The sequence below is a fragment of the Podarcis bocagei genome (genome assembly GCF_964188305.1).
Source record: "Podarcis bocagei genome assembly, chromosome: 5".
NCBI classification, from domain to species: Eukaryota; Metazoa; Chordata; class Lepidosauria; order Squamata; family Lacertidae; genus Podarcis; species Podarcis bocagei.
In genome coordinates this window covers 99497504-99524765 of record NC_138129.1, presented here as the reverse complement: position 1 = coordinate 99524765, position 27262 = coordinate 99497504, and the positions used below count along the sequence as shown (strand labels likewise).

The following is a 27262-nucleotide window of genomic DNA, read 5'->3' as shown; positions in this document are numbered from 1 at the left end:
AGCAAAAGAAGGAAGGTCACAGAGAAGACTCAGGGACACTTTATTTCATACTGGATAAAAAGCTGAGTAAATAGTTTTAACTAGTCATCTTTAAATTTGCAGTCGTTCAGTCTATGTGCAATCCAAAACACAATCCAAAACACAAATTACAGCATTCTAGAAATATATATGTGAATATATGAATATGAAAAATCCAATGGGAACATCTCCCAGTGAAATGAAAACAAGTCTCAGGAGACTGTAAATCACATTCATTCCAATGAGGAGAAGTTCTAAGTGGAATTCGCCCATAATTTTTATATTTTGTATAAGCCTGTAGATAATAATGGAGAAATATAATGATATCACCAATAACATGTGCATTATTAAATGACAAAAGTAGGATAAAAATCTAACATAACTGAAAATAAAGCTATCACAACCCAAACGTCTCTGTAGAAGGCTCCCCAAAAGTTGGTGATTTTGTTGGTTTGTTTTTAATTGCATCTTCCCTCCACCTGATTTGCATACCAGAAAGATTAAATAGAGGATGCTGCACAACTGCGCCTTATTAGAAATTCTGGGCTTCTGCCAAGGCTTCTGTGGTATGAAGTGGCTTGTAACAATCTGACTTCACAGGCACATTGTTAAAAATGTGCCTAAAAGGAGATTACTTTTTGCATTTGTTGTGGCAGTGTTGAAGAACAGCAATTCAAGGGAAGCCCCCTAAGCTGCGTAATAAATGCAAATACACAGTGCCAGAGTTCTTGCTTTGGTTTCTAAGGACTTCCTGTGCTGTCCAGGGCAATGATGCTTTGCAAAATGGCTGTTCAGTATTTTAATTGGTCTAATCAAGTCAATGGATAACTACTGATATGGCAAGGTATGAACATGCTCAAAAGGAGAGACCAATCATGTTAATCTCAGCTTTTAAAAAATATGTTTTTAAAAATATATATTTTTAAATTAAAAAATATTTTTGAAAGCTAAAACTAAAGCATGGTTGGTATTGAATATGGGAAACCCAGCTGCTAGAAAGAGATCGGATCACCTGATGACATTCTACATAACTGATCATTAGGCAAATGTTTTTCTTTACATTTAACACCTATAGATGTTTAGAGAAACAGATGGCCTGCCATTTCACAAACAAAGGATCTTGAGGGTCTTCATTGATTTCACAAGATTATCGGTTCAGGTCTGAGGCCTTGAATCTGAGGTTGCTTCCAGACTATCTGAGCATTCAACCTGATTTGTTTGAATAAAGTTTGTAGGGAGGTTAGATGACACCATCTGTTTTCTGAACATTCATTTTGATTTGCTCGTGCGAAGGTTATGCAATGTTTTGTCAAGCAATTGTTCTCTCATGCTTTCCAAGGCATTTTCTTGTCACATTCCTTATTGGGCTGTGGATTCTGGAAACCAGTCAACCAGTGAACTCACCTGGCAGCCTTGGGCCAGAAACTCTTTTTCAGCCTAATCTACCCCACAAATATTTGGGAGACAACACTTATTTGGGAGGATTTGGGAGGGTAATATGGACTCAAAGAGGGACAGGATGAAGATGTCATAATAATTTTTTTAAATATTGGATCATTTAGAGGCATCTTCCAAGACACCTTTTGATGATGTTGAGAAGCACTTGCCTTGAGCATCCATTGGGCTCTAAGTGCTTCTCTATCACAGACTGACTAAATTCTTCCTTTGATGAAGCTACTGGGCTCAACCATCCCTGATCCAATTCTGAAATCACTGTTTTCTGCTTGGGACCGGAAAGTGACAGGGGTGTGGGAACTTGTGTTGTTGTTGTTGTTTTGTTGTTGTTGTTGTCATTGTCATAGCCCCTGTTTCTCTCTTAGTCATCTTTCTTCAACAATAGGCAGCAAAAAAAAAAAACCAGTTGAAACCTGCTTTAAAATATTAGTAAGAAATGCTTAGAATTTGGACAGTGTGACATTACTGTCACACTGTCCAAATTCTAAGTGTTTCTGCACAGAATCTGCCATACCACAACTGATTCAGGTATTCTCCAAGTCACCCAGAATGCACTGCAATCCTGATAAAATTGCTCCCTAACCAGAATACTTATGGTTTGTTTCATCCAAACAAACCATGGGCAGTAAACCAAGAGCAAACCTTGGCTAATGCACATGGTTTGTTGCAAGAGAAACATGACAACTTAATCTCTTGCTTCTTTCCCAGCAAGGAGAGAGAAGCAGAGGAGTACAATAAGAAGTTTTCAGTAGTGTGTGCAAGCATGCTGCTTGTTCACAGACCATAATTTGTTTTTAATTATGGCTTAAATTGATGTGTGAACCAGGTCTATACTGAGAAATCAGGGGGGGGGGCATAAAATCCTCATTCTCACGCTGTAATGGTTCTTTAGATGTTTGCCTGAAGCTAAACAATAAAAACAAATAGATTTGTTTTCTTTCTCCTGGGAAGCCTGACCCTTCAGCCATGTGCTATATTTTTATATTTTCAGCATGGAAACAATTTTTAGAAGTTATTTTTCTTACTCTTCTGAAAACAGGTTTGCCGAGCCTTTGTTTATTTCATTGTATGTCACATGCTGTCTTGTTAAGCTCTCTTTCCAGGACCCAAGAGAGCAGGCTGCTAGTTTAAACATGTTGACAAGCTCTTTATACTTTCAGAGGGAGAGAAACAGAACAGGTTCAGCCTAAGCTGTAACCATGCAGGCTGCCTCATACATCATGGGCTGGAAAATCTGCCTCTAGGGGGAGAGGAATCTTGACAGCTTGTTCTGTTATCAGCATCTCAAGGAAATGTGTGTTCCCAAAAATGGTCCCTGGGGATTAGTCAGCCTTTCCCACATAGTTCCCCAAAAACAAGTGCATGTAACATCAGGGATCGCCACTGATGGATCGCATCAAAGCATGGGCTAAAACCAAGGTTGATTAATCACTCATTGTCATATCATTTCCCAGGAAAATAAGATTATTTAACCAACTTAGATTAGTTATTGCCTGGAATTTCCTTTCATGATGACTTTTTTTCTTTAAAGACTGCATCGTATGTCTTTATAATTTAGAAGAAAATAATTTGTTTATTGAGAAATTTAAGGAAACTGGGAATAAGTCCAGCACTTATTCGTAGTATATGTAAAGCTATTTAAGTGCATTGTAATGAAATAGGTTGTAAAGTGGGTGTGTGAAAACCTTTGGCCCTCCAGAGGTTGCTGAACTACAACCTCTGGCCCCTTGGCCGTTAGCCATCCTTGCTGGGCTTGATGGGCAGGCAGCCCTGACCCTCAGACAATTACACTCCGGACATAAGTAGCAGTTGGCAGGTGAGAGGAAAGGAACAGGTGGCCACAAAGCCTAGTGGTGCCAGATGAAGTTAAATGACTGCCCTTGGTGAGGCAGCAGGTGGAGACTGGCTGTGCCTGGAGCCTGATGCATAGGGAGGGTGGAACCAAAGGCCAAAAAAAGCCTGTTCTTATCCCTGACTCCGAGATTTTAGCCTTTTCGCCTAGAAGACCTGGCGAATGGGGCTAAAACCCTGAAACTTTAAGTCAGGCCCTTAGAAAGGATAACTCTGTTTATTGAGGTTGCTTATACACACTTCATACATTGCAGTCATTAGTTTGCTTCCTCCTTCTGTATCCATATAGAAATAATAGGATTGGATTGGTGCCTAATCCCACAGGACGTTCTACCCTGTCTGTAAAGGGACATAACTAGTGACTTACTGCTACCAGGAAAAAGAAGGAGTTAGGGCTGGCTAGAAATGAGCATCTGTTCACAGGATGTCAGCACATCTTGAAACTGGAGTGAGACCAAAGACTTTCTTCATGACAGGCAAGCTGTAATAAGAAATTTTCTTTGGCCAAGGCTGGTTTAAGTAGTGGAGTGGCCATGTACATTCAGTGGGAAATGGTTCTAACCTTACCTTGAAATAGAATATTAGTGACCCAATTAGGTCTGTCCTGTGGAGTCTGACCAAGAATAATGTAATGAACCAAATCTTTACGCAGAAAAGCAATCTATCCTCCTGCTAGAGCTGTCTAAATTTTATATTTTCTTTTCATCTTGAACTTAAAAGGGTTTGGCAGCCAGCTTTTTATTGTGCCTTCTTTTTCTTTTTAGCATTTAGGATTAATTCCCCCATCTTGATAATTGCCCAGATCGCAGAGTTTTCAAAAATAAGGGGCAAATGAGTCATTTAGATATCATGAACTGGTCAGTGGCAGAAGGGGTTTTATTTTTATTTTTTAAAAAATGGGTTTTCTGTGGGAAAAGGTGAATCTGGATTAACAGGAGGGTAGTTCTCGCATGCTGTATAGCTGACTCATTCAGGGTATCTCCCCAGCTATGCAGCCACAGGCTGGGATTGCAAGATGGTGCTTAGCACTGCTACCTTTTCTCTTCATTTGGGTTCAGACGCATTTCTATTTCCATGCAGTTCACAGAAAGCAAAAATCTAGATAGCTTATAATTAGAATACAAGTAACACTAATTTTGAGGTTAAATGTTTAGACTGAAATACCGCTTTGGCAAGCCTGCCCCCGAGAGAATGAAAAGACAAGACTTTGCTACAGGTATTTTCATCACAATTCAGAAAAGAATACTTCTGGAACATTACATATGCTCCTGCGCATGGGCTGTGCACTGGCACTGGGAATTATGTAGGTCCATTACAGTTATTATAACCTCACTAAAGCTAACTTAGAAATGGAAGTAAATAAGAGGTCTGGGTTGCTAAAAACAAGCCACACTGTTTAGACTGGAATGGTGAGATTTATTTACCTCTTTGTCTCCATTTCCAAGGGTTTTAGTGTGTTTTAGTAACTGCTACGTGGGGTGGGTATTTTGAAAATGATATAATTGCACATCCCTTCCCTCAACTCCAGCAGAACATGCTGGAGCGACATCAGTTGCTGACCGAAAAACTATCACTTTCTCTTCAGCCTTCTTCACAACAGAGCAGGCTTGGGTGTAACTTATGAACCACCAAGCTGCATGTAACCCACAAGAAGCTCGACAAATCTCTTGGCTTTCCTGCCTAATTCCCACATCCCCATGTCAACATATAGATCATTATTGCAAGCTGAGTTTTTATACCATCAGTTTCATGTGGCAAATGCGTGTTTGAATGCTCCCTTAATTGGCAAAGAGCTGTAATTTTCTGCCATATTCCTTGTTTGGTTTACTGAGGCATACTAAGTGCCTGCTCTCACCCGATAACAATATATCTGAATAACATTCCCTGGATGAAATTGCAGTAATAAAATGACCTAGTGGATAACAAACTTTTGACATGGGAGTATGTGAATATGATCTCAGTGAAAGAATTAAGTAAAAAGGCACAAAAGAGCGAATGTTATTTTTGTGGGCTGATGCGCAGCCTTTTCCTTTCCTATCTTCCTTATATAGCTAAGCCATGCTGTATCCTCATGGCTACTACAAATGACAGGATGACCTATGCAGGTCAAAACCTGTTTTCTATAGTAATAGTCCTCAACCTTTTCAGACCAGGGACCCACCCTTAGCCCAAGCAGGCAACTGGAGACCCACTTTTTATTGTCACACCATATATTTGAATGGTGGTATTGCTGCTGCTACCAACCAATAGGTCCAGCCGCAAGTCACCAGTGGGTCCCAAAGCACCAGGTCAAGACCCCACAACCTCCTTGTCTTTGATTAGACACAGACATGCGATGGATAGGTGATGGGATAATAAATACAAGTAGCATAGGTTTCAACAGTTGACATCTGTTGTATTTTAGGTAGGTGTGCCCATCTAATTACTTTTACTTTCTTTTTTTTGTAACAGTGATATTCATGGAGAAGAACAGAAATTTCAGAAATTGTAATATGAAATCATCTGGAACAGCAGAGAGACCAAAACAGTGTGGGCAAGACTTTTAACAACACAGCCTTTGAACTCTAGAAGCTTGAAATATATATATACTGTATATATAAAGCAAAACAACTACGCAGATGACTAGCAAACGCTGGCTACTGATAACTGGAGTAAGGAAGTAACGGCGCTGCTTGGGGTGGGAGTAGCAGTTCCCCGCACAGCTCTGCCACGTTGCTACTTTACTAATTCCTGATATATGTTGGAACGCACAAATCTGGGCAGAGAATCCTTCTCCATCAGCATGAAGATTCTCTTCTGGGCCAGGTCAAAAGTGCTCACAGATGGCTCCACCAGGTTCTTCATGGTCACAGATTTGGTGAAATGGTCAATGTTCACCTAGGTAAGAAGGAGGGGGGAAGTGATTATCTGTGGAAATCGAACCAATCCTGTTCCTTCACAGTGTTATTTAAAGCAAGGGAGCTACTAAAAATATGTTTTGCACTTGGATTTATGGCAGAACTACCAACATGCCTCTCCCATGCAAACAATTCAGATGGGTGGGGTGCAAATTAAATATAAACAAACAAACAAACAAACAAACAAACAATAACAATAACAATAATAGTTTGTAACAATGGCAAACATGAAACCAGGAATATCAGAAATTAATCTGGGCTGTAATGCAGTGAACATCTAGAACACAAATGCAAAAATAATTAAATATTTGAATTTATTTGCATTGTAGATCGTGAATTTTTGCTACAAATACCAGTTATGAAGCTACCTCATTCTGAGTCAGTCTTTTGGACTTTCAGGTGGAGCATTTTCTGAACCCTGCCACATGAGATCCTTTTAGCAGGGATACCAGGAATTGGACCTGAGCATTGAGCTCTTGGCTCTTCCCTAGAATCAGTACATGAGTCTTGGTTGTGGGCTGTATGTGGCAGATGTAAAATTTCAAAGGATACAGATTTTAATTTGAAAATGTTGGCAGAGCTTGTTGAAATTAGCAGGCTTTGAATTGGAGCAAAGTTCCATTACAACTTTAATTTAGATATTCAATTTTTAAAAAATTAAAGGTGTGAAAGTAGAGTTCCCAAGTATATTGCATGATGACCAGGAAGCAATGCTGTAACTTTCACTGCAACAGCAAATCATTATGATATACAGTCAGGGGATAGTTTAGAGAATTGTCTCATGATTTGGGGGATAATATTGTGAGATCATTCCACCAGAGACAACTCTTAGCATACAGCAAATTTATGAACTCCTTTCAATGCAAATAACTGACCTCTTTGGGAGCCTCACTTTGGATAAATTCCTCATAGATCTTCTTGGCCTTTTCAGCGGTTTTAGCAGGCACCTTGATTTTCTTATAGTCTTCACAAGCAATCCAGAACTCGATGTTCTCCTCGCTGAACTCAGATTGGAGGAAGGTCCTGAAGCTAGCAAGCCCATCTGCACAGGGAAAAATTGGGGAATGGTCATCATTTAAAATAATGGATTCACCATAATCCTTCCAAATAAGAGAGAACATTGGCTTCCGACATGGAAAATGCAGATTCCCCTATTCAACATCTGTATTGCTTTTCTTCCATCGGACCTACAAATTATATCAGAACGATGTATTTCTATCCCAACTTCTTATTCCAGTTCCATTTTCTTTTGTTTGAATCTATCACATAATAATAAGTAGTCTTTGGAGGAGGATAATGTAGCAGGATTCTAGCAAGCCATACTACGGGGCTATTAGCCACAGAAGCCCCAGTTCACATGAAGGCTAGCTATATGGGAGAGGGAGGAATTTGTTGTGCTCCTTATGAATGGAGACAATGGCATTTAAATCACTATGTCCTTAAGAGTCTAATTGCTCTAACTAACTTGCGGCTGCAATTCAACTTCTGCACATGTCACATGCCTATGAACTGCTTGAAGCATACTGTACTGGGTTTTCCCGTCTGTCATACTGCCTTACTACCAACACCTTTATTACCTGTATATCTGGATTCCTCCATGTCTCTAGTTTGTGGCACAGTACCATTCAGTTTTCATCCAAAGCCCTTGTGTAGTGTCATTATTATTAAATACTTATGATTGCACTTCTACCTTGTCATTCCCAAGGAATGATTTAACCTGCTCACACCCACAACCTGCAAGGACTCTAACGGTGCTCCCAGTAGTGGGAGATCCCACAGCAAACGTACATGGATTTTGCAGGAGTTTCTCCAGAGAGTTGCGCCACAGCCAAGCCTCCTCTGGTGATGGTCTGAAAAGATGAGAGGGGGAGATATTTAGGCACACCCATTAAAGTCAGTGAAAACAGTCACTGGTAAAATATAGCAGAAAGATTTTGTCGACGTTTGAAGGCATCACAGTGGAGAAGGATTGAGAATAATCACTTAGCGTTTTGACTTTATTCTTGTTCAAAGCACTTCACACACATAATTTAACTACAGCCCTGGAAGGAAGATTGATGTTATGATCCTTATATGACATATGAGCAGATTGATGCGCAAGATGAGTAGTGACTCGCATAAGTTCAGCAACTGAGTTTATGCCAGAAGGGACAGTCAAACTAAGGACTTATTGGTTTGTAGCTCATGGTTCAACTAGATGAGACAATGGAGATCTGGGCTAACATCTCCGTTTGTTTGTTTGTTTGTTTGTTTGTTTGTTTGTTTGTTTGTTTACGTATGTAAAAAACAGACCTGGGGAACGAGATTTGGAATTAGGTAAAACCTATGGGTGGACAGACTCCATACTTCCTCAGGCTCCAGGTTTCAGTGATGCTGCAAACTTGAGGTACCAACTCCCATCCATCTCAGCCAGCATGGCCAACAAGGACAATGGAGTTGTACAGATTCCCCACCACTGGCAGCTATACATCCTGACTTTCCTGGACATATCTGGAATACTGCAGTCAGAAACAGTATTCCAGTATTCCAGGCAGAAATCGCTAAAAGGTCCAGGAAAATCCGGACGTATGGCATGTCAGCAGTGTTTTTGGCGATCTTCCTTAAAAATAGCTCAAAGACTTCTTTTTTTGTGAATTTGCCCGAAAAGCTCAACAACCAAAAACAAAGCTTAACTTTCCATCCAGATTTTCACAGTTTGAAATATGGCAACCCTAAATTAAGCTGCTTTAAACTGGTCCTGTTCTCTTTCTCTCCCAAGGTCATTCTGCCTATAAGAACAAAAGAGCCTGGTTTCACTTTCTCTTTTTCCTTCTTGGTTCTCTCTACTTTGTTCCTTGGTGGTAATCTGTATACAGTATAGTATATTTAAGTGCTAAGTTTTTAGTGTCATTGTCATAGCTGTCAACTTTTCCCTTTTCTTGTGAGGAATCCTATTAGGAATAAGGGAATTTCCCTTAAAAATGGGAAGCGTTGACAGCTATGCTTATTGTAAGTGTAAGTTAAGGTTTTGCTGCAACTTGATTTGTGACTGTTATGCTCACTTGCTCTCAGTAAATAATACTGGATGGAGCTGATTGTGTCTGAATCTTTTTTGGAACCCTGCATCAAGTTTAAACATTCTTACTCTGCTAACTATTGTTGTGACTTGCTCTAGATCGTTATGGAGCAAAACCATGACAATCACACCATACATTTTCCCTCTCGTGGCAGACAGTGTGCTGGAGTGAGGCTTGGGGAAAGGCACTTTATGATCCCACATTCTATGAGCGAGGGAGAAGGAATTCTACATGGGTAGCAGTATTGGGCCATAGTCCTGTCTTGAATATAACACACAGTTCTTCCCTGATGCCTTGAAGGGCTCCTACATTCCTTCCAATATTCCATTTTTAACATCCCCAGTTTATTTTGTGTGGAACTAGGCAGAAACAGTCTGGAGCAGAGTGGGGAATGATCCATCTCCATCCATATCCCTTGAGTATTCATTCATTCATTCTCAAAAGTTCTCTGAAGGCTGAACTCTTTCCCCTGTGCTGGCTGTGGCTTTGGGGTCTGCTTCTGTCCCTCCCAGAGATCCAACATCAGTTCCCACGCCCTCCTAAGAGATGTAGTCAATGACCCCCTTTGTCTCAGGCAAGACATGCCAGAGGGTTCTCACAGCAATGAAATGGATAATAATGATCTGATTTTACTCTTCATAGATAATAATGATCTGATTTTACCCTTCAGGGCTTGAAATTAAGAGTTTATCGACACTTCTTATTGTCTCACTGCTTTCCCCTGGAGAAAAACCACACTTTAGCGCTCAATTGGAGCAAATATTGTGTTTGGTCTGATTTAAAGCTAAAGAGCAGGTTTTCCCTGGCAAAGGGGAAACCGATCTAATCTGTGCTTTCTGGGCACCGGACAAGCGGAAGTGTGGACAAGCCCTCAGTGATTAGTTTAAGACAAAAGCAACATCGGCCATGTATGGGGTGTGTGGATGCAAGCTGGCAACATCACTCAAGAGGGAGGGAGAAGAAGAGGAGCGAGGCCACTGTGGCATAAACCTGCCTGGTTCTGAGAGGTGGTACATATCTAGCGTATTTCAAGGCAAACAACCACCAGTGTGGTTGGTCCATGAATGGAGAGCTGGAGGCTGGACATGGATCTGGGAATCCCAGACCAAATAAATATGAGTTCTGGGTTGCCACTTCTGCCATGGATTAAATGTGTAGCCTGGACAAATAAGTCAGTCAGTTACATTCTCTCTCCTCCCTGCTTTTTCCTGTCTCTCTCAGCTTCAGTTCCCCATATGTAAAATTAAAATGTTGGCAACCACCTCATAGTCAGCATAGTAGTATATTTGTAAAGCACTCTTAATTGTATAAAGGTAAATACTGTTAGGCCTCCCACCAGGGTGGACACAGATGTAATCAAGCTGCCTTATCCCTGGTTTTGTCAGATACACAAATTTCCCTGTAGGATTGAGCTCATAAAGACACCTCCTCACATTCACTTTTCAGGTGTTTTTTTTAAAAATGAAGTGTGTATTTTTTTTATATAAAGGTAGCAAAGAAACACCAAGATGCATAAACTTGCAAGATGCTTGAAAAAGATATTTCTTTAAAAAGATAAACAGCATTGTCCGGTGTGTGGAGGAGGGCAGAGGAAATCATGGCTATTTGGAGTGAAAGTAGCCTAATTTCAGGAGTGAAAGAAGTGGGAGGGAGAGGGAACACAACTCCTGTTTGTACAGATGTCTCTATGCTTCTCCAGAGCAAAAGAGTTTGCAAATTTCACTCATGTCCACCCACAGCTCTCGCCCAGACTTCAAGCAGGGCACTCCATAACAATCTCTGTCAACATCCCATTGGGAAAAGAGGGAAGCATCTGTTGGGCCTGTGCAGACCACTGCAGCCCCCACTCACACTGAAGGACACATTCAGGAGTTGAGGCAGCATCCAAAGAAAATGGCAGGTAGCTTTTATGCAGAACACCCTTCACATTCAGCTTGAGAAGGCAGTTGGGCATTGCATGCCAACTGGTGGAGACAAGAGCTGGTTGAAGGACCCTGCATGTGGGTGACAAGGAGATTGTATGAAGTGAAGCACTCCATGCACCCAACCCCAAAGAAGATTCAGGTGAATGTGCCTTTTGATTTTTCCTTCAGAAAGCACATGCTTCCCCCAAGGCTTGAGATGGTGAAATCCTGGTCTTAACTGTTTATTTGATTGCAGTCTAAAGTCATGAGGGCCCTTGGAAACAGCCCTGTGGGACTGCTGGTTAAGACTTACCAATTCAGACTGCAATCCTATATAATACTTGTCTGAGGGCAATCCCAGTAGAATTCAGTGGGTCTTACTTCTGAATAATGTGGGTTCTTTGGCATGAACCCACACTAGAAATTATGACAGCAATTCTGAACCACGGAATTTAGGGTTAGGTGTTATATATTAATAAAACTTCCAAAAAAATTGCATAGGGAGAGTATGAGGAAAGACAGAGGTACGCAACTCCCAGAAGAAAAGCAACTGTGGGTTCACCCACACTTTATGCCCCTGCTGCCTTTCCCTGGAAAACCCACTCTTTGATGATAAATCAGAATCAACATCAATCTGCAGAAAACTTGATTAACATTTGCTCCAATTCAGTGCGAAAGAGCTGGTTTTAAAGAGGAAAGCTCTGGGGCAAACAAAAACAAACAAAAAAACTCCATGCTCAGACACGGAGCTCTAAAGAGTGGACCTCTGCCTGGAAGGAGAAGAGCAAAGGCTAAGTGTGGCTAAGCCCTAGTCTTAGGACAACTGCGGTGCTTAAGTATTCACCACGTCTTTGCAAGCAAGGAGGCTGGGAAGAAAACCAGAACAACTGGGCAAGACTTCCTAGCACCCCTGCCAGGCTCCATGGGCACCAGCTGCCAATGTATGATAGCAGGGACCATCCACTTATAAATCTTCTCTCTCTCTCTCTCTCTCTCTCTCTCTCTCTCTCTCTCTCTCTCTCTCTCTCACACACACACACACACACACACACACACACACACACCAAATTGCCAACCCCCCAAAATGCAGCTTCCACACACTAGCAGAAACTGCAGAGAAATGATGGGTGATTTTTATCTCACTGGTTTTTCACAGTAAGAAGAAATCCAAATAAAATGTTAAAAAATATATAAGTTGACATTTTGATGTTGTCTGAATGCCGCATAGGGGCAGTTCTGATTCCACAATAGACCTCCATCTGGAAGCACCCTAAGGCTCCCTTCTGATCTGGAGAGATAAGCTTCTGCTTCCCACGCGCTGCCTTCACAGTGAGAATCGGGCTCCCCGGACAGCTAAAGGAAAACAAGATCTGCAGCTGCCTGTCTGTGTCTGTGTATTTAAGCATGCATCTACTTTGGCAGTAATTAATGGGGGTGGGGGTTTCTGCATGATTCACAAAATCAGAAATTAAAAATAGTAAAAATAAGCAAACTTTTATTCCAGTAGGAATAATAGAAAACAGAATGCTTTCCTCCTTCCAGAAACTCAGAGGAGCTGCTGGCTGACAAGATGAGACTGCTGTTTCCATTATCAGGACAAGATGAAGCACATCGCCTAATTTGTTCTTAATGACTTTGAAAAGGAAAAGTGCACAATCTATCTAATTTCTGTCTCTAATGATTGTTCAAACTAGGCCAATAACAGCCATGCAGATCACAATGCAATCTTTAGATCAGTCTATCTGCAGAACCTTCGTTAGAAGTAATTGGAAACAGATTCAGGGCCAAAAAGCCAATATACAGTAGTTTCCCTTCTCCCACTGAGGCCACCCTTCTCCGTAACAAAAGCAGATGCTACTGGGGTTCATTTTGTTCCAATTCCTGGAACTGATTTATCTTCAGTACAGATGGGAGACTGTTTTCCTTCAGATAAAACTGACAGTGATTAATGCTGTGGATCGGCAGGCAGCAGTGCCACCAGGGCTCCAAGGCCAGCATAAATGGAGCCGTCCACCACCAAGATGCCTCCCAGCAGCTGATACCATTAACTATTGTTTGCACACTTCCTATAAAACTCTTATTCTTCTAAACCTGCTAATATACATCTGAAGTTTTAGTAACTGACAGGGGATCAATATATCGACTCACAGTCCTTTGACAAGCTGTGAAAGCCATGGGATCAACTTTCAAGCTGATTTTATTTCCCCTTTTGTAAAATGAAGTTTAATTCCCTCATATATCACAGGGGCATTTAATTTCCTGTTTAAACACTTATTTCTAAGCCCTGTTAATGCCTGTATTAATGTGCAGTGTCATCAGGATTCTGGTGACAGACAGCTCTACCTCTGTTTTCCAGCTTTAAATCCCAGGAAGGCTGTGGAACTCCCGGACAGGTGTCTAGAGGACGTTTTGGGATGGAAGGGCAACTAAGATGAAGAAAGAGGTACTAAGTCTTCTGTTCTAAAAGACCACGTTTACAGCTTTGGGCAGAGTTCCTCCAGGGTTAGCATTGTCAGTGGAAACACAGAACCAGGTATGCTTTCACCAGCCCATGCCACTACTCCAGTTGTTTTCTACATTGGAAAAGCTGATCTAGTCTTGGTTATGCAAGCAGTCGTTACATTCAGACTAGACTATGGCAACGCACTCAGAATGTGGAGCTTCTGTTGAAAACGACTTGGAAACTTCAACTTGTACAGCACAGAAAGAGTCTGCTCATTGTGGCTAGATGGTCAGAACATGTTACACTGACTCTGTACCAGTTGCACTGATTTCTGGCCCCAGTTCCCAAGCTGACCATACATAATTTGACACCACGTTGCATGAGACCACCTGTGCCTGTACAAACCTGCCTGTGCCTTCAGTTCGGCATGGGAGACCCAGATTGTTGGCTGCCTAAGATTGGTTGAAGGACAGGGACTTTTCAGTGGTGGCTCGACTCTGGAATTCCCTCTCAAGGGGTATATAGTTGGCTTCACCCCTTCAGTCTTGTTGCAAAATGCTTTGAAGATCTATTTGCTCCAAGTGACTTTTAAGTCATGTGATTTCACTGGAAGCACTGCTAACTGGCTGTTGTGGTTTGTGCTATTTGATGCTGACTCGTTTTATTTTAAAATGTTGCTTACCTTTGGATTTTGTCATTTTAAAAGTTTAACATTATATTGTTTCAGCTGAACTCGACCTTGAGAGTACTTTGGAAAGGTGGCCTATAACTGCTTTAAACAGACAGACAAACCCACTGTCGTAAGTGAAGTGAAAACATGTGTTGTTACTTCCTGAACTGCCTTTCCCACTATATGTGGTAGTGAGAGGGAGGTAAGAGTCAGTGTAGCATTATGGCTGAAATGGTGGATTTAGACCAGAAAACTCCAGATTCAAATCCTTGCTGGGCCTTGAACTTCAACTGGATTTGTCCCACTGGCTTAGATCTAATGCCCTGGGCCTGGCTCTATAGAAAGGGTACGAAGCCACTGCTGGGTAGCAAAGAGACCAAAGTAGCCTTTTCTCTTTCTCCGTTTCTCCCTGTCTTTCTGCCACCCACTTTTCTTTCTCTCTCTTTCCCTCCTAGTTCATCAGCCTGCTGGCAAAGACCAATTCACTGGTGCCAGAAGCTTCTAGAGAGCTTCTCCCCAGGCTTGCTACCGGTTCCATCACTTTGTCAGTTTTGGCTACCCCCTGTTTTTCCCTCTCCTGGCCTCCACCTATCCCTTCAGGCTGCACTCATCCTCATGAAATTAGGCACGTTTTGGGAAATTGCAGTCAAACATAGCTATGCATGAGTTCTAGTTAGTACATGAAGGGGTTAACACCACCGAGTTAGATTCCTAGGCTCAGCTAGATAATACATCCTCTTTGCTGAAGAGGGAGGAAGTGACGCCTTCTGTTCCTGTTCCCTTTCTGCAATATGTAACTAACCAAGGAAGACATGTCTAAGCTTTGCTCCAAGCTTAGAGCATGTGTTTGAAGCTATCATTCTATATTTTCCAAGAGTATTCTGCCTGTGTTCTCCTTGCTGCTGCTTGGATAAATGCATGAATCTGACCTTTGGAACATTTTGTAAGTAAAACTTTTTAAACTTACTTAACACTGTGTGGGTTGTTCTTTGGAAGAAGGGTAGAAAGAAGGGAATGCTCTGCAAGCAGACTAAATATGATACGAAGAAGGTCTATACACTTTCCTCTGACTTCCTAGGCACTACCCTCTGACTTTCCCACTACCTCATGACTTTGGCCCCACCTTTCTGAGAGTTCAAAGAGGCTGACAAGGGTATTATAATGAGTAATAAGCTTCAAATGTTTTGCAAAAGTTCACCCAACCACACTTTCAAAAGTAGCATTGCTAGAAAATGGCCTTCAGCAAAATGGAAAAACAAAAACAGCAGAAAACAGGGTCACAGAGTGGACCAATTATTATATCCTTACTTCTGGACCTTTGCTGGCTTTTCCGGCTTCTCTGGGTAAGGGATAATCAAGTCAATAGCCGAGTCAGGCTTCTGGAGCAGTGTGCCCAACTTCGTCCTGATCTCCTTGGCTCTGGAGGGAGAGATATAAGAAAAAAATATATATGTAAGTGTAGCTGACATTGTATTCAATAAATGCTAGTCTGAGACAGTTGAATACATTTGTCGTAACTTATGAGAGGTAGTTCTTCAAGTTGCTTCTACATTTGTTCAATTCAGTGGCAAAGAGCAGATTTTCCCAGGGAAAGTGACAGGGCAAATGGAAAACCACTCTGACCTGTGCCTAGAAAGCACAGGACAAGCAGGAAATCTCTTGGATCCGTGCTGTCTAGGCATGGGGCAAGGGGAAGTGTGGACGAGCCCTCAGTTGAAGTGACTTTAAACCATTCCTCCTCACCTTATTCTGATTGCATAGACATCTCCCCTTTTATCCTGGGTATCATCCAGTCTATTGGCCACATTCACACCATGCCTTTAAAAGGCTCTTATTCCATTTTAATAATTGTATCTGCCCCCAAAGAAAAGTTTTGGAAGAAGAAGAGTTTGGATTTGATATCCTGCTTTATCACTACCCTAAGGAGTCTCAAAGCAGCTCACAATCTCCTTTCCCTTCCTCCCCCACAACAAACACCCTGTGAGGTGAGTGGGGCTGAGAGACTTCAGAGAAGTGTGACTGGCCCAAGGTCACCCAGCAGCTGCATGTGGGGAGCGGAGACGCGAACCTGGTTCACCAGATTACGAGTCTACCACTCTTAACCACTACACCACACTGGCTCTCAAAGAGTCCTGGGAAGTGTAGTTTTGTAAGGGTGCTGGAAATTGTAGCATGGTGAGAGGGGTCTCCTAACTACTCTTAGCACCCTTACATTTCCCTCCTACCACTACCTAGAAGTAGAAGGCGGTTTCTGCACATGCTGTAGAGGAAAGTGAGGGGCAGGTGGGTCCACTTGGGAAGGCAGCCCATCTAGGAGAAGGAATACTCTGATCCTAAACCTCCACTGCCTTGCGGAATATCTACATGAGGAAAAAAGGCTAAGGAGTAAACCCTACACAAATTCATAGTGGAGTCCCTAAGGCAGGTGGATGACACCTTGGACGCCTCCTTCCAGCGACTCCTGCAGCTAAGCTGGTGCCAAATATATTGCTCTCTTTTTCTTTCAACCACATCAGCAAGGCTGAGAGGGGGGTCTTGTTGTCTGGGCAGCCCAGGAACACCCCCCCCCACTGCTCAGGCTTGCGCCACTTGGGTGCTGCTATTGCAGCGGTTTGACCTCACTCCTGGAGGTGCCCTCCATTGTCTCTCGAGATGGACAGGTGCCAACAATTACTACTTGTGGTGGTGGGAAGTTATTTTCCACAATGTATTTTTTGCAATCTTTTATATATATATATACTTCACCATTAAAGCTGAATGTTGGGAGATTCAGGACAACAAAAGAAAGAAATTTCTTCTCACAGCACATACTGTAAGTCAGTGTTTCCCAACCACTGTTCCGCGGCACACTAGTGTGCTGCGAGATGTTGCCTGGTGTGCCGCGAGATGTTGCCTGGAGGGAGGCGGGCGAGTCGGGCGACGAGAGGCAGGGCGGCGGCGGCGAGGAGAGGCCGCCCAGCGCGGGGCTCTCGCCGTCTGCCTGCCTGGCTGCCTGCGAGCTCGGCGGGCAGCGCCTCCGTCCGCAGCGCCCGCCTCGCGGCTCTCATTCCCTGCCCCTGCCAAAGCTCACCCAGCCAAGCCGCGCTCTCCTTCCTGCCTCGCTTTGGTGCCTCCTCCCCCCCCACCCCCAAAGCTTGGAGGTTCCCCGGCAAGGGGGAGGGGAAAAAATTGAAACTTACACTTTCGTGCGTCCCTCCCGGCGTGACGCTGCGCGCTGACGTCACAGGGCTGTAATGGTGGTGTGCCTCGAGATTTTTTTCATCAAACAAGTGTGCCTTTGCCCAAAAAAGGTTGGGAAACACTGCTGTAAGTAAACCATGCCACTTGCTATAGCAAGTTGTCATGATGGCCACCCATGTCAACAGCTTTAAAAGGGGATTAGATAGATTCCTGGAGCAGCAGCAGCAGCAGCAGCAGCAGCAGCAGCAACAACAACAACAACAACAACAACAACAACAACAACAACAACAACAACAACAACAAAGGCTATTGATAGTTATAGCAACTAATCATGGTGGCTATCTCTGAATGCCAGTTCCTGGGGAGCCTGAGCACCCCATGTCAGGCTTGCAGGCTTCCCAAAGGCATCTGGTTGGTCACTGCAGGATACAAGATACTACATTAACTGTTGTTATTATTATTTATACCCGCCCATCTGGCTTGGTTTCCCCAGCCACTCTGGGCGGCTTCCAACAAAATGTTAAAATACAGTGGTCTGTTAAACATTAAAAGCTTCCCTAAACAGGGCTGCTTTCAGTGAGATGGGGTTTTGGTACCACTGAGCTGGGCTCTTCTTTTATTCCTACAAGGAGCGCAGGATGCCCAGGGAGGCTACCCTATTTATCCTCACAACAGCCCTTTGCAGCAGGTGGAGAGAGGCTATGACTGAGCCAAACTTCCCCAGTGAGCTCCATAGAAAGCAGGAATGAAACCCGTATCTCCCTGGCTTGTGAAAAGCACACTAGACACGGCACCACAATGATTCTGTGATCTATAGAGCTCAGACAATGGATGAGGGTGGGCAAGGGAACCAGTGGGAGAATGAGGAAGGGGGTGTAAGCAGCTGTATCCTGTACTGGTGGCGCAAGTAATTTGAAAGCCTCATTAATTTAAAAGTATATCAAATGACACAGTGTCAGGGGCTGCCTGGCCTGCTTTGCAACCTGAGGCAAAATATGAAAGTGCCATCATCTGTGCCCGGCCCCCACCTCCACGCCAAAGCCTTGTTTCACATGGCTGTGGCTTTGGGTGAGACCTCGTGAGCAGTCCAGGAGATTTTGCAGGGCTCTTGCGATATCTCACTGAAAGCCACCACATCACTTCTCCTCACTTCTCCACTGGCAATGGCTATGTCCACAAAGCCCAAAGTGGACTGCTTCCTATTGCCTTATTAAAAGGTCGTCCCTGCACAGTGTTCTTTCCTTTCCTTTTCCTTTCTTTCCGTTTTTCTCTTTCTTTTCCTTTCTCCATAGGCAGGAAATCTCAAGAGTTCTGAAGACTGACCGTTATGTTCTTGGCTTTTTGGACCCTGGAGTCAAAATCTTACTCATCCGTCTCTTTGGAGGACGTCAACAGATGCTAAGGCTATTTCCATAATCAGTAGTTCCAAGAAATGTATTCACTTGACCTGGGAAAAGCCTTTTTCACAGGCCAAAGGGTGGCTAAGTCCCCATGCTCTCTTTTGACCGAGGTGTCTCTTGAGTAAGGATACTCTCATTAGAAATGCAGACTGAGAGTGGATGCAAACGGAACACCCCACCCCCAATATGAGAAAAAATACTCTGTATTCTGGGAGTCCCTGAGCCTAGAAATAAACACAAGCACACTAGTTGCTTTAGAAATTTCGAAGAAAATATACTTTTTGGTATGCAAGGTTTTAGCATGCAAGAATAGCAGTTTCTTCTGCCTTTTTTTGGATATATTTTATGGTTGTGCCAGACTAAAGCAGGTTCTTGCAGGCTCATCCTCTCAAAACAAAGGAAAAACTGCTTTGAATCTTCCAATGGGTAACTAAAGCTTGTTTCAGTTCTGGAAAAATTTCACCAGAAGTGGTTTTCCCTTTCACCAAAGTTTCTTAAGCAATATTATTTGCTTATCCTCAGGTTATCAAATGAATCTCCTATATCAAAGCAAAGACCTCTTGGATAAGCAGAACTCCTCTGCAATTAATGCAGATTAAAAACCATAAGCAGCAGAAGCTCTGAAAACTTCTTTGGAACGACAGAGCTTAGGGATGTTGCCTTCCTGTGCTTCTGACATCTACTGAAACCCCACACAACTGGGTGTACAATGAAGCATGGACTCAGACAGGTACATTTCCTGCTAGCCCATCCCCAGAAAGTTAGCCAAGGAGATTGCACCCAGTTTGGGCCCTGTTCTATCTGCACAGCAGTTGCTCAGTCAGTTCTATAAATAACTATTTTATAAATAAATATTGTCCTATCTCTATGCCAGGAAAGGCTGCACCTGCTGAATTTCTGCTTAGATCAGAACTCACTGGCAATCAGCATCTCAGGTGACAACAGGACCAAAGCCCAAAAGTCATGTGGGAGCAAGCCAGACGGGATGGGAGCCAGAGGCAAGGAGCATTAGTAGTTCAAGCAAGCAAGCAGATTCTAGACACAGTAACCCCTTTACAGAAGGGCTGTGAGCAGATGCTCAGTCCAGCAATGTCTTCTCATGAGGACAGGGGTGGGGAAACTCCAGCCTGTGAGCCAAACCTGGCCTGCCAGGGGTTCAAATTTGGCCCACGAAGTCTTTTACCCAAAGCATGCCCTCCTGCCCCAACCCTACATCAGGTGTGGGGCAGGTAGAGATGTGGCTGCCTGAATGCAATGGGACTAGGCCCAATTTCCAGGAGAAGGCCAAACTAAACATGAGGTTAATCGCAAGAATGCAGTAAACATACACACAAAGTTTAAGTGACTGCTGTGACGTGGTAGAAGCAGGATTAGGATTCTGGTGGATGTGGAGGAGGGTTTGGCCGTTTCAGCCGCCACAGTCCTGATGAAGCAACTATTAGCCTTATCAGCAGGAGGCAGTAATGGATCATGTCCCCTCCCAAGCTGTAAGCCATGTTTTCATCTATGTTCAATATTTATTCTGTGCCCAATAACAAAAGTTATCTGAGTAACTTATGATCCTTCTTTCCCAGCTGCATTTAACTTAAAAACAAGCATCTCTCAATGTCTTGTCATTACTTGGCACTGTGGCGCTGCAATTAATTGTGTGTGTGCTAGACACTTCTAAATTCCTGGAACCAGTAAGTGTTAGAATTTAATCAAAGGCTTCTAATTCCAGGAAATTGCTAGACCACTATAAGCCCTGGATTCAGCAAAGTGTTAAAATCTAATCAAACCCTTGGGTGTTAAACTGAGTGATACTGCATTAATCCCTCAATTTAGCAAGTGTTAAAAGTGTTAATTAAGCCAGGCTAGCCTGCAGGTTGACAAGCCATTAAGACAAAGCACAAAGAGACCTTGTGTGGGACAGCAAATAGTTGAGGCCCCTCCCTCAACAGATAAAGCCAGGGTTTGGAGAGTGGGGAGCTATGTGAGCTAGAGATAGGAGTTTTGTGACCAAGAAACAAAGCAGCGAATAGGAGAGGCAGAGCAATGTTTGAGAGCAGTGGTGGAGGTCTGCCTGGCTCTAAGGCTGCAGCTATGGGAGAAGCAAGACCCTCTTGGGGTGCTGATGCTGTGAACCCCTCCATTGTAGGTTCAGGTTGTATATATGTGTAAATCAACCATATGTGATAAAGACACCACTGTCTCCATTGTGCCCATTCCCAAAAGGAAACATGAACCCTGTGCCAGTGTGCCTGGGGTGGCATGTCACAAAGCATTTACCCCAGGGGAGGAACTCGGACCTTATTTTGGTACACAGCCTGTGGAACAAGTAACAATGGCCGAAGCTGGCAACCCGTGAGAGCCTGAGACTTGCATGCCCCCTTTCTCACACCATCCAGCTCAGTCACAGAAATAAGATTAACAGTTTATTGTAAATCAGCAATGCTAAGTTGGTGCTGCTGCACACATGATGAAATAACTATTAAGTGTCCGGACAAAAACCAAACAGTCAAAGAAGATAAGAAAATGTGGTTGTCAAAACAAATCACATCTGTTGTATTACCAAGGGTCCAGTTTTTCCAAAAGCAACTATGGGAAAATTCCATTAAAACATAAAAAGAAATCAATTAATCCCATCCCATGATCAGGAAGAGATCCAAAAGGAGGTGTGTTTGTTTGGCTCTGCAAAATAAAATGGCATTCACAATAAAGGGAATTGTTGGCTTATTCACCATTTTGAGGTTGCATTTGCACCAGCTGGGTTCCTGGGACATATTCTAGGAAGCGCTAGTGCCATTCCCTTTCCACTGGTGTTGAAATTGCCTATGGCCAGGGCTTTTTTCAGCCAGAACTCACCGGAACTCAGTTCCAACTCCTCTCAGGCGGGCACCATTGCCATTCTAAGAGAACGAGGGAGGTGTTCATGGTGAGTTCAGGTAGGTCTTTTTCTAGAAAAATAGCATAGGCCACAGCTACTAACACTTGTGGGCTTTGTTAAATTATCTTTCTCCTGACAGGGATTTGAGTGACCAGTACAGCAGTACCTCGGGTTACAGATGCTTCAGGTTACAGACTCTGCTAACCCAGAAATATTACCTCGGGTTAAGAACTTTGCTTCACGATGAGAACAAAAATCGTGCTCCAGCAGCAGGAGTCCCCATTAGCTAAAGTGGTGCTTCAGGTTAAGAACAGTTTCAGGTTAAGAACGGACCTCCGGAATGAATTAAGTTCTTAACTCGAGGTGCCACTTTAGTGTAAAACTGTAGTAAGGAGACATATATGTACAAGCAGCAAATCCCAAGTCATTTAGACCGTCCCCACAAAAAATAAAATAAAAAATCAAGAGGGTTTTTTTTCCCCCTTTAAGTTGGGACCTCTGTGGTTTTTCATTGGTTAAGTCTTCATGTTCTCATATTATCTTTGGCTTGCTATTCTGTTTCATCAGATGAAAACCAGGCTTTTTCTTTGATGGATAGTTCTCGTCTTGTGTCTTTCCACACAGATTTGGGCCCCTGCTCTTGTTGTTTTATTCTTTGATCACGATGCCTCGGTTGTCACGGCCTTTGGCTAATAAAACTCATGGACAGCACCCATTTGTTTTCTTTCATCACGTCACCAGGCACACCAAAGCATTGCGCCCAGAGTTGCTGTCAAGCAAAGCTGGAATCGAAGGATGGCGGGCACAGCAAAGCAGCAGGTGTGGGGCGGGCACAGGAGAGAAGCCAGGATTTGGCCCAAGCAACGGGAACATTTGGCCATGAGGGCAGCTCACTGACAGGGCAAACTGGGTTTGGGGCTATGTTACTTCACACTGCCAGTTAGGGTTTCCACATTTTAGTACTGCATTCTCCCGGAGCCCAAGCCAGAATCTTTCTCCTCTGGCAGCTGATCAACTAGCGGGAATCATCGCCTGTTCCTCTGCTTTTCTTTTCTTTTTCAAAGGAAGAATAAGTTACATGTGCATGAGCACATTAGGTTTATCACAATTCATCAGAGAAATGCTGGGTTTGCTGCTACCCAACGGAAGGAATTGTTCTCCTCATGCAACCTGTCCCGTCCCCCGTCCGCTGCTGCCCCAATCTTCCAGCTTATCTCACTCACACATTTATACTCTTTTCTTTCTGAAGTCCATGTCTCTGCCAGCCCTTTAGCAATATCAAAACAGTAGTTAAACACAGCACATAATATGCCTTATGAAGCCTTCAGCGACTCAGGACCGCAATACTGTCTCTTCCCATATGAACTGAGACCATCACCTGAGGCCCTTCTGAGGTCCAAAGGGCGGCAACATGAGAATGGGCCTTCTTTGTGGTGGCTCCCCACTTACGCTCTCCCAGAGAGGCTCGCCTGCCACCTTCATTCTACATCTTTAGGTGCCAGGCAAAAACGTTCCTCTTCAACCAGGCCTTTGACCTTTAACTATCTACGGCCTTTCAGAAGTGGGTGGGATGTTTCTTATGTACTGGGATTTTTCCTGCCCTGCTTAGTTTTAATGCATCTAAATGGGTTTTGCTTGCTTGTTTGTTTTAGTTGGTTGGTTACAAATTGTTTTGAGTTGCCTTGGGCAAGATAAAGTGACAAACAAATTTAATAACTATTACTACGACGAGAAGTCAGTCCCGTTTAGCCAAGATTGATGTTAATGTTAATTAAAAACATGCTGTTTGCTGATCCAGTTCATTTCATTTCTTCCTATTGAGCAAGGCTCAGGGATGACTGATTTAAAGTTTTTTTATTGCTGATTGAAGACCGTTTCTAAATTGCCATATTGTCACTTCTAAGCTCCTGTGAATTGTAGAAGCAGCTGGGGGGGTGGAGGACTTTTCATTGCTGATTTCCTCCTCTTTAATCTTTTCATTTTCTCACAGTGAATTAACACTAATGCTATATAAAAAATAAAAATTTAAAAATAAACGGAAGATAAATAATTCTCCACTACCAAGGAAAATAAATGATCACTCTGTGGCAGTTACTGAAAAGTTGTTCAAACAGTAAAAAAAAAAAAGGCAAATATAATCAGTAGCCCACCCACCCCCAGTCATGTTCTACAGAAAACAGGCTGAACTAGCTAACAGGATGCTTTTAATTAAAGACCCAGGAGCCCTGGAAACTCTCAATGCCTCTTTGCCTGGCCACACTTGAGAAGTTAGTGCTGTAATTGTTTTCAGACAACCTCCATCGTCTGCTCAACAATCACATATGAAATAGAGGTAGAACGATAACACAGAAAATGCTGAAATGCAAGATTGTAATGTAATCTGAATTCTCTATAAAAAGTGAAAGAATGGCAAACTGGAGAAAAGGGGGTGCATGGGGATGTAGCTTCTGCCTCCTCCTCCTCTTCCTCTCAGCTCCCTCAGTCTCCCCCCCCCCCATGTTTCTTCCGCCATCTTTGTTTCTCACCACTTTCTCTCCTTTGTTTCTCTCGCTGGGCGTCCCCTCCTGTCTGATGCACCGCAGGCCCAGTGCAATACAAGAAAGGGCCAGCACTGCCATGAAGAATTTGTCATAGGGGATGTGTGTAAATAAGTGCTGTTGAAAAGTCAAAAGCTGTGTTTTGCTAGGAATGATTGCTAAGGTGTCCAAAGTCTTAAGAAAAAGCTACACAATTCGTTTACTGTCTTCCGTCTTATGTAGTGCTGCTTTCCATTGTAGTACCTTCTTTTTAAAAACCCACTGACACCCACCAAATTCTGAAAGGTATGCACTTTTACCAAGAAATCCAAGCTAGCACCAGCAGTACATGACAAGCCCAAGAAGGGGCTGCACACGGCATGCTTAGTGATTGCTCTCCTCCTACAATCCAAATATAGCTTGAACCCACTCCCGAGTAATAAAAAACACGGAAATCCTGGGTTTAAAGAATAACCAGTAGTCCATTGCCTTGCTTGTGGTGACAAGCTAGAAACAAGAGATTCACTACTAAATAAGAAGACCTGCAACAAAATGTTGCAGTGTGGTGTGCACTCTCTGCTCAGCCCTCCAGGCAGTCAGCATGTCAGCTTTCCATCCTTTTTTCAAAATACTCCATTCCACGCACTCTCAGAAAGAGGAGAGAGATATTTCTCTTTCCACTCCCACCAACAGACACCTAGCAGGGTTGTTTAGGGTTTAGTTTTTTTGTTTTGCTTCATTAGGTGTCCTGCTTCTGCAAAAAAACAAAAAAACCCAGCCCTCAGATGCTTCTCCCTTGTGTAGGGATGGTGCCATTTTGGCTACATAAGGATATACTTGCGCTGCAATTCTACCATGTCTACTCAGAAGTAAGTCCCGTTAATTTGATGGGGCTCACTCCCAGGTAAGTGAGGTTGACTGCAGCTTTAGCTATGAACATATAGAATGAAGAAGAAGAAGAAGAAGAGTTTGGATTTGATATCCCGCCTTTCACTCCCTTTAAGGAGTCTCAAAGCGGCTAACATTCTCCTTTCCCTTCCTCCCCCACAACAAACACTCTGTGAGGTGAGTGGGGCTAAGAGACTTCAAAGAAGTGTGACTGGCCCAAGGTCACCCAGCAGCTGCATGTGGAGGAGCGGAGACGCGAACCCGGTTCCCCAGATTACGAGACTACCGCTCTTAACCACTACACCACACTGGCTCTTAGTGCTTAGCACTCTTAGTGCTTAGCACTCTTAGTGCTCTTAGCACTTAGAATACTGAAAGAACTTCATTCATAATTTCACTAATCTTTATGATGACCTGTGCAAGCAATATCAGGATGACTGCAGGTACAATTCCTGTTCAGAAATTATCCGTTTTGCTGGGCTTGATGGTTTGGATTCACCCAGAGGGGTAAACTCTTGGAAAAGGAAACCTTGCAAGCAAGCAGCAAATCTGGAAACCTTCAGGGCTCCGATGTGTTTCATCAAGAGACAAAGACGCTTCTTTGCTTTTGTTTTAAGTTGGGATCTCTACGGTTATTATCAGCTGCTTATAAAATAAATGTTTATACCGTTATCTCATCTGTTATTTGGTTTAATGGAAATCCTAATATATTTACTGTATTTCAGTATTGTTATCCTGATATTTCAGATGGCCAACTGAGGCTTAAAGGAGCACAATATATTTCCAAAGGCCATTATCATTCAGCTCATGCCTTAGGGCTAACTTAAAAGCAGGTCATGTGCAGAATGGGACCTGTATCAAATCCATATAAAGTAGAATGTGTGTGTGTGTGTGTGCAAAGGAGAATTAAAATACATTAAAGATGAACAGAGTAAGAGCTAAGCCTTCTCCCCACCCACAGTCGCTCTCAAGAAAACTCCTATTAAGACATTTTTTCCCCTCCCAGTATGGGTTTAAAAATGGAAATAAATCCTACTGGGATAAAAACAAGTTTTTAAAAGGTAGTTTGGGTGGGGAAGGAGAGACGGCGGAGAACTCAGCTCACTCTTCACATTCTTGTTTTGCCTTAACAGAGCCTTCTATGGCATCCTTCAAAATAACAGTTCACCTCTATAAATCCAAAATTTAATTAGCTTTCTGGTTCCATACATGCATAATAGAAAACAAATTAACTCAGTTAATCATACTTTTCTGTTCTGTTAAGCCACCTTCTTTCTTCACTGTGTTGGTGAAACTCATTTTATACCATCCTGACACCACCGGCACAGTCTCCTGCAGAATCTGCACTAAAATGAATGAGAGCAGGAGAACATCCTAAAATGCTAGGGATATATTTTCTGTCTTCAATGTACGCTAACTCTCCTTCTGAGAAAAGGCTGCTGTGTTCCTTTTCAGCCCATCAACCCATTAATTTTCCTGCTTAATAAGACAAACTGCTTCTCTCACCTCTCCAGACATGTGTGGGGCAAGGCAGCTAGTCCTTTGCACATCTTGCCGTGTGGTTATTGTGTCCTTGATGCCAAGAAGATTGTGTGTGAGGAGGCTGAGACTCCGTCTGGAACGCAGAACGCAGCAGCCGGCTTCCTTTCAGAAATATATAGCGGCTGCCTTGAATCCCAGCCAGCCCCTTTGGCCAATCACGTCCCGTGTGGTGATTCTGGGCGAAGGAGCATTAGCCGGACAGGCACAGACCTTGCATTTCCCAAGTTAGCTGCTGTTGACTCAAAACTGCTTAAGAAAGCATTGACAGCATTTAACCTGGCAAATTATGGACAACCCAGTTCTTCTCCAAATCTTTGGGGCAAAATCAGTAAAACCCTGAAGGATTTATTTACTGTTCCAATATAATAATAGCTTTCCATTAGTCACACACACACACACACACACACATATTACATTTTAAAGTTCTATAGCCGTGTTCACAGTACTTACTAGCATAAATATGCAAATAATCAAATAAAAGGGGAACAGGAAAGGGGAAGAGAACTGGACAGGGAGGCAGATAAAGGCAATATAAACAAGGATTTATAAATCGGATTGATAAAACGTGCATGATCT

At 43.0% G+C, this 27262-nt stretch overlaps 1 protein-coding gene across 1 annotated transcript; it reads right to left on the bottom strand.

The window, feature by feature from the left end:
- Positions 1-24: 24 nt before the first annotated feature.
- On the bottom strand, positions 25-26814 carry LOC308587876 (regulator of G-protein signaling 5-like). Its single transcript, XM_081195780.1, has 5 exons — positions 26651-26814; positions 15603-15713; positions 8010-8071; positions 7097-7263; positions 25-6201 (listed from the first exon to the last, which is right to left on the bottom strand). The coding sequence occupies exons 1-5, from the start codon at positions 26692-26694 to the stop codon at positions 6040-6042; spliced, it is 546 nt and encodes a 181-aa protein (XP_081051906.1). The 5' UTR covers positions 26695-26814; the 3' UTR covers positions 25-6039.
- Positions 26815-27262: the final 448 nt, after the last annotated feature.

Coding starts and splice junctions, on each gene's coding strand:
- LOC308587876 (XM_081195780.1), bottom strand. CDS start 26,694: ATGTGCAAAGGACTAGCTGCCTTGCCCCACACATGTCTGGAGAG. Junction 8,072..15,602: donor AAGCCAGCAAAGGTCCAGAA/GTAAGGATATAA, acceptor TCATCTTTTCAG/ACCATCACCAGAGGAGGCTT. Junction 7,264..8,009: donor GAAACTCCTGCAAAATCCAT/GTACGTTTGCTG, acceptor TTCCCTGTGCAG/ATGGGCTTGCTAGCTTCAGG.